Raw genomic sequence first — 14,088 nt, 5'->3', positions numbered from 1 at the left:
TGATCAAGAATCCGATGATTTGTTTCACCCAGTCAGCCTAAGAAGGTTTTGTTGACCCCCAAGAAACTCCTAGGTTCTAAAACCCAGACGGGGAATGGCGGCAACTACTCTATCCATGGTATATACTCAAGTCGCCGCCCATCTACGCCGCCCCTTGCTTCTTACTTTAGAGGCACCACACGCTATGCCTTGGCAGCCGCTTCTAGGCGATATAGCGCACTACATGCTAGCACCAAGACAGCAAATTCTCCTTGTTGTTGTTCCTGGTCCCACGTCTTCTAGCTTGCCCGCTGGGCGGTTCAATTCTCAGGGCTCAGGAGTCCTAAGCGCAGACGACGGTGACGACGTGTTCGACAGTGTGGAGGTAGAAGAGTTCGACGGTGCGGTGGAGGGGGTCCGGGGGGATGTTGGATTGGGGGGGTAGGATGGAGTGGAGGAAGGCGGACGAGGCGGGGCCGTAGCGGGAGAGGGTGTCGAGCGAGGTGAGGTAGGTGAAGGCGTAAACTTGGAAGGCGTCGCTGCCGTTGCGGGACGAGATGAAGTAGAGATTGCGGAGGGTATGGAGGGTTTTGGTGGCAACGGTGGGGGCGACGGCGTGGTGCTTGAGATGACGGTCGAGGAGGCTGCGGGTGACGATGGACTGGAGGACGGCCACGACGGCGTACATGGTCTTTTTGAGAAACTGCCAGAGGGTGGGCCAAGTGGTCTCGAGTGTCTCAGGGGTGAGGAAGATGCTCTCTTCTGAGATTTCGAGTTCGGAGAGTTTGCCGGCCTGCCAGTGCTGCAGTAGCCTCGCGGTGAATGCCATCAAGTCGTCCTGCAACTGCAGCACCACGTCGGGATCGCGCGCGAACTGTACGGCATGGGCCAGCAGCGTGGAGAGCGGTCCTAGGCCGGAGATGAGGGGCCGCTGTTCGAGCTGCTGTAGGTGCAGATAGGAGGGCGAGTTCTCGGTCCACATGAACTTCTGCTCCGCCTGTCGTATGTCCTGATCGATGGATGCGAGGAACACGCCGTCTTGTAGGCCATCACCGCCAAGCATCGCCCGTGTTGCGACGGGGACGAGCGCATCGCAGTTGAGGCCGGCGCGCGCCGAGTCGGAGAGCAGCGGAAAGGCGTAGTTGAGGGCCAGAGCCACGGGTCCGGATGGAGCCGGTGGTTCGGGCTCCCCTGCTTTGTATGGCAAGGTTCGTGGCTGTGACGACGGCTCGCTCGACTGTGTTGCGCATGCCGCTGCTGAGAGAATGTCGCTGGTTGCCCTCCATGCCCATCAACACGCCGCTGAAGACGAGCAGGTGTTGCCACCGCCCCGACTGGTCGTCGGCACCTTTGAGAATCGCTGCTGTCCAGGCATTGCTACTCAGCTCGCCGCCAGTGTGATGTGGTTGGTGCAGTTGTTGTTGTTGTTGCTGCTGTCTCGGCTTCTTGATCTTCTCGAGCTCGTTGCGGCGCACGTGGATGGCGGCCGTGTTGAAGATGCTGATAATGCGAAAGCATGTGCGCATGCCATCACGGCGACCCCATATTGCGGGGGCAATAAGGAGTTGGGATGTGAGCAAAGAGAGGTTCAGCGGGTTCGAGAGGTTCGTGAGGAGGAGGGCGGTCGACCCGAAGATCTGCTCGGTGCGGGCATCATCGTGCACGTCCTGGTAGAGCTGTAGCACCGTCGTGAGAAGGCGATCAATCGACATGGTTGGTGGGTGGCAGTGCTGTCTGTATCGCTTTATGTCATTGAATCGGGACCGAATGTCGGCGTGTTTGTGTTTGTTGTCGTTGTCGGTTCTTGGGGGGAAGCAGCTGAAGGGAACCACTAACAGAACTACTGAGACTCGGCATATGGGGAGCCGAGGTAGCTCTGGATGATGCGCGGCAGGTAGTTAGTTAGTTACCCGGACTTTGCGTTAGGTAACCAGGTTCAGCCAAGACTGTTCTTGGCTTTAACACATGCGTCTTGACGCGCCGGTCGCTTGGCGTCTGCTAACTCGGCCCCGAACATTGAATTATTACGCAGTACTTCATACCTACTCCGTAGGGGCAGTAGAGTGTATAGCAGTACATACAACAAGGCCGCCCGGGACCGCACCTGTTGCAGCGACTATGGACATCCCTTCGTATGTGCTATCGCATATCTCTGCAATCAAGTTCCAATTGCTGACGATACTTCTAGCCGGGTCCGGCGCGACACGCCCGCCGCCAATTACACGGTGCCCCCCTTCCCATCGCTCTTCTGGCCGCCCCAGGCAGCGACTGTTATCCTTTACGAGCTGGACGAGATGTGGAAGTTCACCCTCTTCTGGACCATTATCCTCTACGGCCTCTTCCATCTGGGCGCTGTCGGCGTGGCCGTGTTGATGCAGGGCGGCAAGCGCATGTCTAGCTGGAAGTACCTCTGGCTGGTGCCTCTGATCTACGCCTTTATTGCAGGCGCTGAGGCCCTAATCGCGGGGACTCTTGTGGGCTTGATGTTCGTGTCCTTTTTATCCTTCGTCTCTACCAACCCGCTCCGAGCCCGTTTATGCTAACCTGCAATAGAGTCGGCGCTAGCTACCTCGTCGGGGGCTACTTGATGTCGACGTGGATCCCCTTTATTTGGGGTTGGGTCAACGTGCTGGTGCTTATCGTTTCCTCCTTTAGGATTCAAGGTGGTCTGTAAGGGCAGCGCAGCCGTCGCATGACATCGGCAACATGCTGGACTTCTTTCATTCCCCGGGGAAATGGAGAAGCCGATGTTATGACGGGATTGGTTCATCCAAGGCTGTCAATCGCCGAAGCAGGGGACACTCTTACGGCAGACACAGATCGCGCGACTCCGGTATTCCCGCGTTATTACGCTTGCATCAGGTTATTAACAGTACAAACCCTTGCCCCGCCACGTGGGTCTTGGGTGCTGCATCCACTAAAAGTTGCGCGCGACTGGCCGCGCAGCAGCATTGCATTGAGCAAACAACAAACTCCCGAGTACTTGCTTGAGGAGGTCGCCGACGCCCCTGCAGCCCGAAAGAACAAACCGGTTTGGCAATCCCAGCTACATTCCTCACAATACTTAGACACAATTGTTACGGCGGATAATCGGCATGATATAGAAAAAGAGGCGGGCGAGTCTTTGTCGTGCTCGACTGCCGAAACAAGTCGGCAACAACTACAGAACCCTTCTTGATGTCATCGATTCCGTCCCGTCCACACACTGTATCAGGGGCCGTTTTGACAATGAACGGCGCGTCTCCTCGACGGCCCTGGTCGCCCGAAAGGTAAGCGCAAATACTCGTCTTGCAGTCGGAAACCCCCTTTTCAACATTCCTCATGGACCCTCTGCATCTCTCATTACTACATGGCTATCATGTCGAAAACCGCTACATCAGCCATCGAGCAGGGGAGCATCGACGAACAGTCCCCGCCCTGGGCTACACACTGCAACTCTACCACAACGACTTCCGAGCTTCATCGTCGTCGCCACTCCTCCACCTCTGCTTCGACCAATGTCAGCCCGCCCAGCCGTGGTTCCCTCGACCTCGACCGCACCATGCCCACCATCAATACAGACACCGAAAACGAAGAAGAGCTCATCGACGCTGACAAAAAGAACCCCTTAAACAGCTCCTCTCTGCCCTCCTACAGCGAGCCTGAAGACGACCAAGAAGAAACCGAAGCCGAAGCCGAAGAAGACCCGATCGTCCCCTACCTCCCACACAAACACAAGTCCCTCGCCGGCATCGCGGCGCGGTCCTTCGCCCTCGGCATCACTCTCACCACCGGGCTGATTGGCACGCTGGGCATCCTCCTCGCGACGACCTCACCGCTCTGGCGCCTCCCCTTCTTCCTCGGCGCGCTCTCCCTCTTCCACTTCCTCGAGTTCTGGACCACGGCCGCCTACAACACGCGCGCCGCCGAGATCGCCTCCTTTCTGCTCACCTCCAACTGGCCCGCCTACGCCATCGCCCACACCGTCGCCGCCCTCGAATGCCTGTTCGTGCACGCGCTCTGGCCCGGCGCGAGCTGGACGCCGCTGGGTCCTCGGCTCGGCACGGTCGTGGTGGCCGTGGGGTTGGTGCTGGTGGCCGTGGGCCAGGCGGTGCGCAGCGTGGCCATGATCCATGCGGGGAGGAGCTTCAATCATCTGGTGCAGAACCGGCGGCGCGAGGATCATGTTCTGGTGACGACCGGGGTGTATGGCGTGCTGAGGCATCCGAGTTATTTTGGGTTTTTCTGGTGGGCGCTCGGGACGCAGATGGTCATGGGGAATGTGTTCAGCTTTGTCGGGTATGCGGCGGTGCTGTGGCGCTTCTTTAGCAGGCGTATCCGGCACGAGGAGGCGTATCTGGTGGCGTTCTTTGGGGGGGAGTACGTGGATTATAGGAGGAGGGTCCGCACGAGGATCCCCTTCGTGCCGTAGGGGCGTTGTATTAGTAGAGGAAACGGGTATCAAAGCAGGGAAAGTTGGGATGGGCATAGGTGCGGTATAGAAGGGATATGAAATACTCTGGGAGGATAGGTTGGGTTGTATTATATTAATATATCAAGTCCCTCGTATACGCTAGGGGATTGTCATTCGCTGTTCTTAATAGCTAAACCACATCGACTTCCCTCTGAAATGACGCCGCCTTTCGCTTTCATACCGAACCCGCCCGCTAAGAAAAACCACTTTTTATTACACAGTAACCCATCCCAAACCGACAGCACATCAATAGGAACTACCCCTCACGAAAACGCATCAAACAACCACAGCCGGACACGTCCCCGGCTGCGCCAGCGGCATCTTGCTCACACTACCATACTTGGCCTGCCATGCATAAAAATACATCAGCGCGGCAAACGGCTGGCCAAAAATGGTAAATGACACCCAAAAGATAGTGTTGCCGAGCAGGCGGCCGTGGGCGGTGTTCCCGCGGCGGCCGCCCAGGCGCGCCGTCATGGCGATGAGCGGCAGCTGCAGGAACATGCCCAGGAAGGCGACGCCGATGATGTTGTGCGTCGGCACCCCCACCAGCAGCTCGTGTAGCACGGCCGAGAGCAGAAACACGGCGAGGCTGGCCGACAAGTGGCTCCACCCGCGCGACCGCATCGGCGAGTAGACGTGCCGCCGGAAGAATTGGTACACGGGTTTGTTCCAGGTGCGCCAGTAGGCGCCGAGGCTTTCGCTGTTCCCTGGTTTGGGGGGGTGGGAGGTTAGGTATGGGGTGCTTGTGTGTGTGGGGGGGAAGGAAGGGAAGGGGAGGGGGGGAGGAGAGAGAGACATACACCATGCTTCGTAGAACTCGCGGTCTCCAAACCGCATCACCTCGGCCAAGGCATTCAGGAAACTCTGAAACAGCGCAAAGAAGCCCGCCAGCCAGATGACCAGCGAGATGGTCGACAGCTTCAACAGACGCTCGACAATGGACATGTAATCCAGGGTAGCGATCTTGTCGAGCGAGTTTCGCAGCACGGGGGTAGCGTACTGGGCGCTGGCGAACCAGATGAAGGCGCTCAAGCAGACGACCTCGCCGAGGCGCTTAGCCACAAAGACCCAGCGGATGCGCTGAGTGCGCGGGTACGCCGGCTGGTACACCAGGGTGGGCGCCCACCAGAAGTAGGTCAAGTTGGAGAAGGTCACGTTGGCCGGGTAGGGGCACTGGGCGTAGATCTCGGGCAGAGCGTCGCGCTCGCCGCGCACCGGGTGTAGGTAGGCGTGGCGCAGGTCGCGGTTGGTGAGCGCGTACGACGCCGTCTTGAGCCACACGATGATGGCGTGCAGCTCCGAGAGCGTGCCGATCAGCGGGTGGTGAATGTAGTAGTAGACCACGTAGGAGGTGACGGCCAGGGCGGCCGTGACGTTGACGGCGTGGAGAATGCGGAGCATCCGCCAGGTCTGCAGGAATTGCTTGGACTCGTCTTCGGTCGGGCTGGTACTGCCGTCCCGCTTCTTCGCCTTGGCCCGGGAGTTGCGGGCATTGGCGGCGGCGACCAGCTCAATGAGGTAGGCGAGCATGAGGTGCCATGGGATCAGGATGTAGAGGAGGAGCCCCAGGCGTACATCGTTGGGGCGAAAGTCGTGGCATTTGATGCAGATCAGAACTCCATACTGTAATAGACGGTCAGCTGCGTTCTATCTATCTCGTCGGCCATCTTGCCGTCTTATCAGATGAGGAATGAAGGGAGAACATGCTAACCTTTTGAATGTTCTCGATGACCAGGCGAAGATTGGCAGCAACTGGTGGCCGGTTGGCGTTAATAGAGGCAGTTCAACCTTATCACATCAGCAAGGCCATCTTTAATAACATACCCAACACAATCACCATGAGATTCCTAAAACCGATGAAACTGGGTGTCTCTGTAGCGTCATGGCTCAGACAGGATGGTTTCGATTCGGAGTGGACAGCCTCGACATGGCGATACTTGTTGCGGAACGCTTTGCGCAATTCGGATATGTCCAATGAATCATCTGTCGTCCCATTCGTAGTCCCATTTGTAGAACCATTGGCGAGGACGTCGGACGGTATGGTGGTTGTCGTCTCATGAGTCGGAGTTGTAGCGTGGGGGTCGTGACTAGGGCCAACAGGGGCCCGGTTGGTGACGCCATTGACTTGGGAAGTCTCGAGACTAGTCGACGTTGCCATCGTTGTGCCCGTTTCTGCCTTCATCTTGGCCTGACAGCACGAGTCAGGAATCACGAGAGATATATTTTAAAAGACGTATGATTCTTTTCTCATCCAATGTTTACGCTTTACATTTGAGAAGGAACAAACTGATGGTGGCGAGAGATAACAGGCCCTAAAGGCCGTTGGTGAAGGGAGATACGCCGGATGCAACACTGAGCCGCGGCGCCGAGGGGCACCCCACTCGGACCGGCCGAGATGAAAAAAGATTCGTCACCATTTGCGGCATGATATTACTCTCGCAAGTTCCAGTCTTAAGAACAGGTTGTAAAGTAGGGTGTGTAAAAAATTGGAAAGATCATTTTTACTGCAAGCGCTCTGAATGTTTCCGGGCACACCTCTCTCGAGAGGGGGAATGCAGATCCCTAAAGTTTGGACGTTCCTGGGCGCCACCACTGGCGGGAGACGAATCCAGGCCTTGGCGAAGCACATGTCGGATTCGTGAGCGACAAGACAGGGATAGCTCATTCCATTTTTTTTGGTCTGGATCTCGGATATCCATTCGTAGATGCAAAAGAAAAGGTGAAAAAAAGGCTACCTAGTTCCAGAGATTACAGGGATAAATGACGAGCAATGATCGCCTAGGCAGGGAAAAAAAATCAAATTGCCCGAAAAGGACTGTCAAACAATCAATGGCACAGCGAACAAAGAAGGTTTCAAGAGAACGCTGCATGGCCCGAGTCACGCACCCTTGCTCCTAGTTGCAACTTGGGTTTGTTATGCACGGACCACATCTGTGTCTCTGCTGAATGGGAGCTGGGCTTGGAAATTCATGTTTGACTGGCCAGACCAATCCCAACAAAGAGCGGGTTCGCGATCGAGGAAGCTGCTCGCTACCGTAACAACCAACAACAACATCACGTCCCATCTCATGCAACGGACTATATCTCCGCCAAGATCCATTTAATAGCATCATCCACAGGATAGCAGTCATCATTAAAATCAGTCTGGGCGTGCTTGCGACAGGGATCCATGCCATAGAGTGAGAGCACCAACTACCCACTTCTGGTCTAGGCTTGAAGTGCCGGTCCATCTGCTGCTTCATCATGGCCTACGAAGGACGGGATCATGGCGACAAGGGTTTTGGGTTTGGTGGTGGTGGAGGACACGATGGGCCACCGCCGAGGGCCCGGGGCAGGCGTGAGTTCACCATTTCCTTTATTTGTTATCACTTATGGCTGTGTTCTGCAAGAAGCCGCGGAGTGAGCGTCATCTCTATTCAAGAAGCATGTGTTTGAAGGCCAATTACCCCTCTCACCACTTGCCTTCATCACTTAGCAACCGGGGTTGGTTGACTTGTCCTCACAATCGAACCATCCCTCTCCCAAATCCACATCATCACCGCCGAGACCTGCTGGTTCTGGCATGCCCCAGCCCAAAATGGGCTCTACTTCTTCTCCAGGCTGGCTGCGCGGCTGCCGAGATAAAAGCAAGGAAAGACTGACGTTATCTCCGGAAGGCCCTGTCACCGACTATGGCGCTACCGTTGTCGGCTGGATGCGGAATCGCCAACCGCGCTACAAAGGGTCATTAACTGGCGAGGTCGAGAGACCAAGTAACAGTTACATAGTAGATGTGAGTACCCTCATCTCCCAGCGAAGACGTTTACTTACGCCAGATATAGATGCTGCCTCCTCATGCAAGGACAACAAGTCCGGCTGATTCGGTACCTACGCGTCACCTGCACTCATCGCTTAATAAGATCAAACATCCGATCAACGTGGTACGGTGGACGCCGGAAGGCAGGAGACTGTTGACGGCGTCCAGCAGCGGAGAGTTCACCCTCTGGAACGGCACCGGCTTCAACTTTGAGACCATCATGCAGGCGCATGACTCGGCCATCCGTGCCCTGGCCTATTCCCACAGCGACGACTGGCTAGTATCTGCAGACCACGACGGGATTATCAAGTACTGGCAGCCCAACTTCAACAACGTCGAGAGCATCCGCGGCCACACAGACCCTGTTCGAGACCTAGCCTTCAGCCCCACCGATGTCAAGTTTGTCACAGCGTCCGATGACTCAACACTTAAAATATTTGACTTTGCCGCTGGCGCAGCTGAATCGACACTCACGGGCCATGGCTGGGACGCAAAGAGCTGCGACTGGCATCCCACAAAGGGACTGATCGTCTCGGGCTCCAAAGACCATCTAGTCAAGCTCTGGGATCCGCGGACGGGCCGGTGCCTGACAACCCTCCACGGTCATAAAAACACCATCACCAAGACCGTTTTCGAGAAAGTCCGCGGGCAATGTCTAGCCACATCCGCGCGAGATCAAACCGCCCGTGTGTTCGACCTCCGCATGATGCGCGACATCTGCCTCCTCCGCGGCCACGAGAAGGACATCTCGACCCTAACATGGCACCCAATCCACCCCAATTTACTCAGCACCGGCGGCTCCGAAGGCTCTCTCTTCCACTACCTCCTCGACGAGCCCAACACTCCCCCGGGCCACTCCCTCTCCATCGCGCCTTACGACACCGCCGACCCAGCCTCCACCCCAGCCCAGACCATCTACCCCGCCCACCGCGTCCCCCACGCCCACGACTTCGCCATCTGGTCACTCGACTGGCACCCCCTGGGCCACATTCTCGCGTCGGGCTCCAACGACCGCATAACACGTTTCTGGGCGCGCGCCCGCCCCGGCGAGGCCGACAACTTCAACGACCGCTACCACATCGGCGAGGCCGCCGCCGAGGCCCAAGGCACCTGGGACCGCCGCGGCCACCGGCACATGCGCCAAGCCGAAGAAGAACAAGAACTCGAAGACGAAATGGACGGCCTCGTCGACCAAAAGATGCCCCTCCGCCAACAACCCCCGGGCCTCCCAGGGCTCGGCATCCCCGGCCTGCCCGGCCTCCCAGGCCTCGTCCCGCCCCCTCCGCCCTCCCTCATCCCAGGCATGTCTGGAGGAGGAGGAGGAGGCCCGCCCCCGCCCCCCACCCACGCCCCCTTCCCGCTGCCCCTGCCAGCAGGCAGCGGAGCCCACCCGCCGCCGCCGCCCCTGCCCCTCCCCGGCATGCCGGGCGTCGACCCCAAGAACCCGCCCGACTTCGCTGCCATCGCGGAGATGATGAAGAAACATGGCGTTGTGCCGCCCCCGCCGCCGGGCATGCTCCCGCCCGGCTTGATCCCCCCGCCGGGAATGATGCTCCCGCATGGGTTCCCGCCGCCGCCGCCGCATTTGGTTGCCGCTGCTGCTGCGGCTGGGGGTGGTTCTGGTAGTGGTGGTGGTGGTCCCCCTGGTATTGGTGGTGGGGGTGGTGGTGGAGAGCAGTACGGGGACCAATATGATCAGGGACAGTATGGCGGTGATCAGGGTGAGGATGGGCCTGGCGGGAGGCGGCGGGCGCCGTTGCCGAGCCAGGAGGAGAGCTTGAGGATGGAGCAGAGTAAGGGGAAGTATACGAGGGTGAGATAGAATCGGGGGAGGGATGGTGGTGGTGATGGTGGAAAGCGGGATAATGGTGGTAGGAGCGTTGCGCAATCCCTGCAAGGGGGCGATGATGATAGCGATGAGACCGTTGGTAGGAGGGGGGGTGATGTATCACTCCCTGGCTGGAAGGGAGCCAAGAGGAGAAAATGTAAAAAGAAGAATTGAGGAAAGAGGGAATGCATGAGATGAGACGTTGGAGGGAGACGCAACATCAGAAACAGGCGGTAGTAACGAATGTGTTGTTGGTAAGGGGGAGCCCGTTTTTGTAGCCAACGGGGGAATTAACAAGCGGGGAGGAGTACGGAAGGTCAAGTGAGATGGGCTTTAGAGATGGTGTGCCCCGGATGCCAGGGGGTCTGTTGTGTATTCACTCGCGATATCCGCAAATCAGAGACAGTTTGGGATGAGAGGATTGGAAGTGGAAATCCAGCTGAGAAGATCATGTTGTTCTTGGTTGGTTATATATGAGATGGGTTTCCAAGCAATGGGCTGGCACAGCGAAGTACTGAATAAGAACTTATGGATGTCCAGCCATGCAATTAGTCGGTGTTGGCTGCTTGTTTTGCTATTATTGTATGATTCACTGATATGGCACGTATCCCGGCTCCGTATGACCATACCAGATGTTGGTAGATGGCGGGCATTACATGCCCCGGACGACACACACACACACACACACACACACACAGCCCGCCTACTTCTTCGCAAACGCCTTCTGCAGCTCCGCATACTCCTTCACCACCACAGAGCAACTCGTCTCGGCACACAACCGCTTCCTCCTCGCCGCCGGCAGCTTGCTCGCAAACTCCAGGCCACTCGCCCTCTCCACCGCCTCCAGCGGCACCTCAAAGTCGCTCAGCGGCTTCGCGTTGGGGATCACGGCATTCGGCAGCACAAACGCCCCCAGCGCCACCTTCCCCCCCGGCGCGGTCTGCTCCTCGGCATAAATCACCTTGTAAAAGTGCGTCGGCACCGCCACATTCGGCGGGTTCCCAATCACCTCGTACTTGACGTACCACTTCCCGTCCTCCACATCCCTTTTCGGCAGATACAACGGACCCGTCACAACGCGCACGCTCGGATAGCGCTGGGTCAGCCGCCGACAAAAATCCTCAAAGTGCGCCCAGTAGTCGCGGTTGAAGCCCTCGCCGACCTGGGGACACATGTTGCTCAGGTAGAAGGTGTCGTTCATCGCGGCCTGCGACCACTTGCAGTCGGCGGCGGGCACCTGGTGCCCCCGGTCGTAGCCCGAGCGCGCGTAGTCCTTGAGCTTGGCCTGGAACTTGTCCGGGATGGCCGGGTCCTCCAGGAAGGCGCTGTGCTTGCGGTCGCCGTCGCGGATGCTCAGCGACGACGGCGTGATGTGCTCCGCCACCCAGTGCGGGTTGCGTGTGCGCCGGTCGTAGGAGGAGATCAGGGCTTGTCGGGTTGCGAGGTCGGCGGTGGGGCCGGGGAAGCCGTATTCGAAGAGTAGTGCGGTCTTCACCTTGGCGATGGGAGTGTGCGAGTCGCTGCACCTTATGGGCAGGAGGAGGTAGTGGGTTGTCGAGGAGGCGAAGACTGGGAGGGAGGGACCGGGACGGGGGCGGAGGCGGAAGGCGGAGGGGGGTCGGGCGCGTGTGGAGTTGTGGTTGGTTCGGGCTTGCGCATCGAGAACATGGCCGCCGTGGCCGCTGCACCGGCGCCGGCGCTGACGGCGGCAATGACGGCGATGGTGGCTTTCGACATGTTGAGGTGGTTTCCAATCATGTATTCGTATATACAAGTGTTTTTTTTATGACCGGCCGCCCGGCTGCGGTGATGTGGTGGTTCGGCAAGTTGTCGTTGTCTCAGCCCACAACTGGAAATTTGATGCAGGCCAAGACCGACCACCTGCCCCCGGCAAACACTGCGCTCGGTGCGCTTGGCTGTGGGGGCATGCTCTGACGAAGACCCCACGCGAAGCCACTGGTTTGAGAATGCACGGGTTACATACAGTAACTCGGTAACAAGTCGAGATAACTAACTAAACTTGCAGACAGCTAGTTTGTTAGGGCAACTTGACTTGCCCAAGGCAATCCGTCTGGTTTGGCACCAGTTTTAGCATTGGAAGATATCGTTGCATGGATGGAAGTAAATAAATGCATCTCTAGATGTTGTCCGATCAGGATGCAGTGCATTCCCGCATTCCCATCTCGAAACCATCTGATGCTGACCCCGTGGCCGGCCTGGAGCCATGAGCTGGCTTGGCTGGCCATCAAGGTGCTCATTCCCTGCTCTCTTTCGCAATGGCCGTGGCGGCCGTCGCACGGTCACCGCCACTACCGCCTGTCCCGAGTAATCTGTACTGATTGTTGGATGCAGGATTGCCAATCACTGCCATTTGACTCGAGGTGGGCTTGCAGGGCTGACTTCACCCCTGTCGCAGCGCGGGGGTTGCACTCGGTCGGCAACGCCACTCAAAGAGGCACGTCGAGATCTCTACCCTCGTAATATGGGTGGTAAAATCTGGGTAGATAAAAGAAAGCCTAACTTTTGGCGGCCGGGTGGTCTTATGTCTAGGTGAGTTGTTTCGGGAAAGCCTGCGACCCTCCGTCGTGCAGGTCTAGAACTTAGCGGCCACCGGAAGGTGCAAGAGCCAGGGTTGGCCCGTTTTGCAGGCGGAAACCCCGGGCACTGGGCAAAATGTGAAAGCCGTTCACTGGGCAGTTGACACAGCTAGGAAGCTGCCTGCATGACCTGCATGAGGGTGGCCATCGAGGTTCTCATCGGATTACTTTAGTTGCCTTAGTTAACAATTCCATCCTTTGTTGCCCCTCGAGCCATTCATTGATCTTATCCCTCCTTTGTAATTTCAGCCTCAACCCCATCTGACCCAGATGACGACTGTGTGCTTGCTCAACCCCCCTTGACCATCAACCTCGGACTCCTTAGCTGCGGGCAGAAAATACTAATTATTACATCACTCCCACTCCTCGATATTTCCAAGCGCAAAAAGCGCGCATCCCAAGCAACACCACCATGGACTCCAACGCCATGGACAACGACACGCGAGGCTGGGTTATGTGCGCCTTTAGCGGCCTCGCGTGTATCTTTGGCGCATCCGTCATCTGCATCGACATTCCTATCCGCCTCATCCCGAGCAAGCGCCACTTCCGCATCCAAGAGAGCAATGCCTTCCTTGCCTCGTCACTCAGCTTGAGCTTCGGCGTCATGGTAAGTAACTAGGCTTCCCTCCCCACCTATGGAACACATTGCTGACTACCTACCGCAGCTCTTCTCTGCCCTCTACAGCATGCTGCCGTCCGCTATGCGCTACCTCGCCAGGGACAACTGGGATGAACACAAGGCCGGCTTCTTGATGATGGGCTGCTTCATTGGCGGCTTCTTTGGGATCCAGGTCATCTCGCGCGTCTTACACCAGTACATGCCCTCCCATGTTGTCGACTGCGACCATACCCACGAAAATTTTGATGGCGAGGAGCACGCCCACCATAACCACAGCCATTCTTTTCCCAAGCCATCTCCTCAACCGAGTGCTGTCTTTGACCCACCACATATGACCGAGGTGCACAGCAACATTACCGAGACCACGCCCCTGATCCCCACCGAAGCCCCGCGCAATGGCCATATCCATACCGAACTCGTAAACGGTGATGCCGCGCCAGCAGCCGAGGCCATCACTCACTTCCATGGTCCCCAACGGCGGGCATCCACGCAAATCCGACAGGCCTCGATGAATGTCCGGAGCAGGGTCATGTCCTTTTTTCTCAGACACCAAGGCAAACTGCGACGAGGATGGGCCCTGCTACGGCTACTCGGACCCCTGCGGCCAGGAGTGCTTCAAACACATCCGGAACGCGCTCTGCCCCTATCTAGGAGTGGCTCGCTAATTGACCGAAGACTGCGTTGAGGGCGTGGGAAAGCCCCCAGCCTGACTCTCCGAATACGCAGTCTTCTGTTGTTTTTTTAATCCTCTTTTTAGCTTTATTATATCGATTAACTTCACAGAGAATATATGTATATAATTAAATAATACAT

General features: G+C 57.4%; 7 protein-coding genes across 7 annotated transcripts; 4 read left to right on the top strand and 3 right to left on the bottom strand.

The window, feature by feature from the left end:
- Nucleotides 1-322: 322 nt before the first annotated feature.
- Nucleotides 323-1,691, bottom strand: CHGG_05746 (uncharacterized protein; the record flags this gene model as incomplete). The annotated part of the gene is made up of 2 exons (XM_001221840.1): nucleotides 323-1,195; nucleotides 1,278-1,691. 2 exons carry the CDS (start codon nucleotides 1,689-1,691, stop codon nucleotides 323-325), a joined length of 1,287 nt encoding a protein of 428 aa, XP_001221841.1.
- A 406-nt stretch (nucleotides 1,692-2,097) lies between these two features.
- Nucleotides 2,098-2,522, top strand: CHGG_05745 (uncharacterized protein; the record flags this gene model as incomplete). The annotated part of the gene is made up of 2 exons (XM_001221839.1): nucleotides 2,098-2,111; nucleotides 2,168-2,522. The coding sequence occupies 2 exons, from the start codon at nucleotides 2,098-2,100 to the stop codon at nucleotides 2,520-2,522; spliced, it is 369 nt and encodes a 122-aa protein (XP_001221840.1).
- Nucleotides 2,523-3,207: 685 nt separating this feature from the next.
- On the top strand, nucleotides 3,208-4,390 carry CHGG_05744 (uncharacterized protein; the record flags this gene model as incomplete). The annotated part of the gene is made up of 2 exons (XM_001221838.1): nucleotides 3,208-3,248; nucleotides 3,484-4,390. 2 exons carry the CDS (start codon nucleotides 3,208-3,210, stop codon nucleotides 4,388-4,390), a joined length of 948 nt encoding a protein of 315 aa, XP_001221839.1.
- A 318-nt stretch (nucleotides 4,391-4,708) lies between these two features.
- Nucleotides 4,709-6,617, bottom strand: CHGG_05743 (uncharacterized protein; the record flags this gene model as incomplete). Its single annotated transcript, XM_001221837.1, has 4 exons — nucleotides 4,709-5,142; nucleotides 5,236-6,058; nucleotides 6,147-6,187; nucleotides 6,260-6,617. The coding sequence occupies 4 exons, from the start codon at nucleotides 6,615-6,617 to the stop codon at nucleotides 4,709-4,711; spliced, it is 1,656 nt and encodes a 551-aa protein (XP_001221838.1).
- Nucleotides 6,618-7,678: 1,061 nt separating this feature from the next.
- Nucleotides 7,679-10,053, top strand: CHGG_05742 (uncharacterized protein; the record flags this gene model as incomplete). The annotated part of the gene is made up of 3 exons (XM_001221836.1): nucleotides 7,679-7,772; nucleotides 8,035-8,207; nucleotides 8,257-10,053. 3 exons carry the CDS (start codon nucleotides 7,679-7,681, stop codon nucleotides 10,051-10,053), a joined length of 2,064 nt encoding a protein of 687 aa, XP_001221837.1.
- A 709-nt stretch (nucleotides 10,054-10,762) lies between these two features.
- CHGG_05741 (uncharacterized protein) lies at nucleotides 10,763-11,796 on the bottom strand (the record flags this gene model as incomplete). Its single annotated transcript, XM_001221835.1, has 2 exons — nucleotides 10,763-11,585; nucleotides 11,726-11,796. 2 exons carry the CDS (start codon nucleotides 11,794-11,796, stop codon nucleotides 10,763-10,765), a joined length of 894 nt encoding a protein of 297 aa, XP_001221836.1.
- Nucleotides 11,797-13,068: 1,272 nt separating this feature from the next.
- On the top strand, nucleotides 13,069-13,960 carry CHGG_05740 (uncharacterized protein; the record flags this gene model as incomplete). The annotated part of the gene is made up of 2 exons (XM_001221834.1): nucleotides 13,069-13,263; nucleotides 13,322-13,960. The coding sequence occupies 2 exons, from the start codon at nucleotides 13,069-13,071 to the stop codon at nucleotides 13,958-13,960; spliced, it is 834 nt and encodes a 277-aa protein (XP_001221835.1).
- Between the last annotated feature and the right edge of the window lie 128 nt (nucleotides 13,961-14,088).

Source organism: Chaetomium globosum, genomic scaffold, assembly GCF_000143365.1.
Source record: "Chaetomium globosum CBS 148.51 scaffold_3 genomic scaffold, whole genome shotgun sequence".
In the NCBI taxonomy this organism is placed as follows: Eukaryota; Fungi; Ascomycota; class Sordariomycetes; order Sordariales; family Chaetomiaceae; genus Chaetomium; species Chaetomium globosum.
Note: the sequence above shows the minus strand (reverse complement) of the source record. Positions and strands in the feature narration are given on the sequence as shown.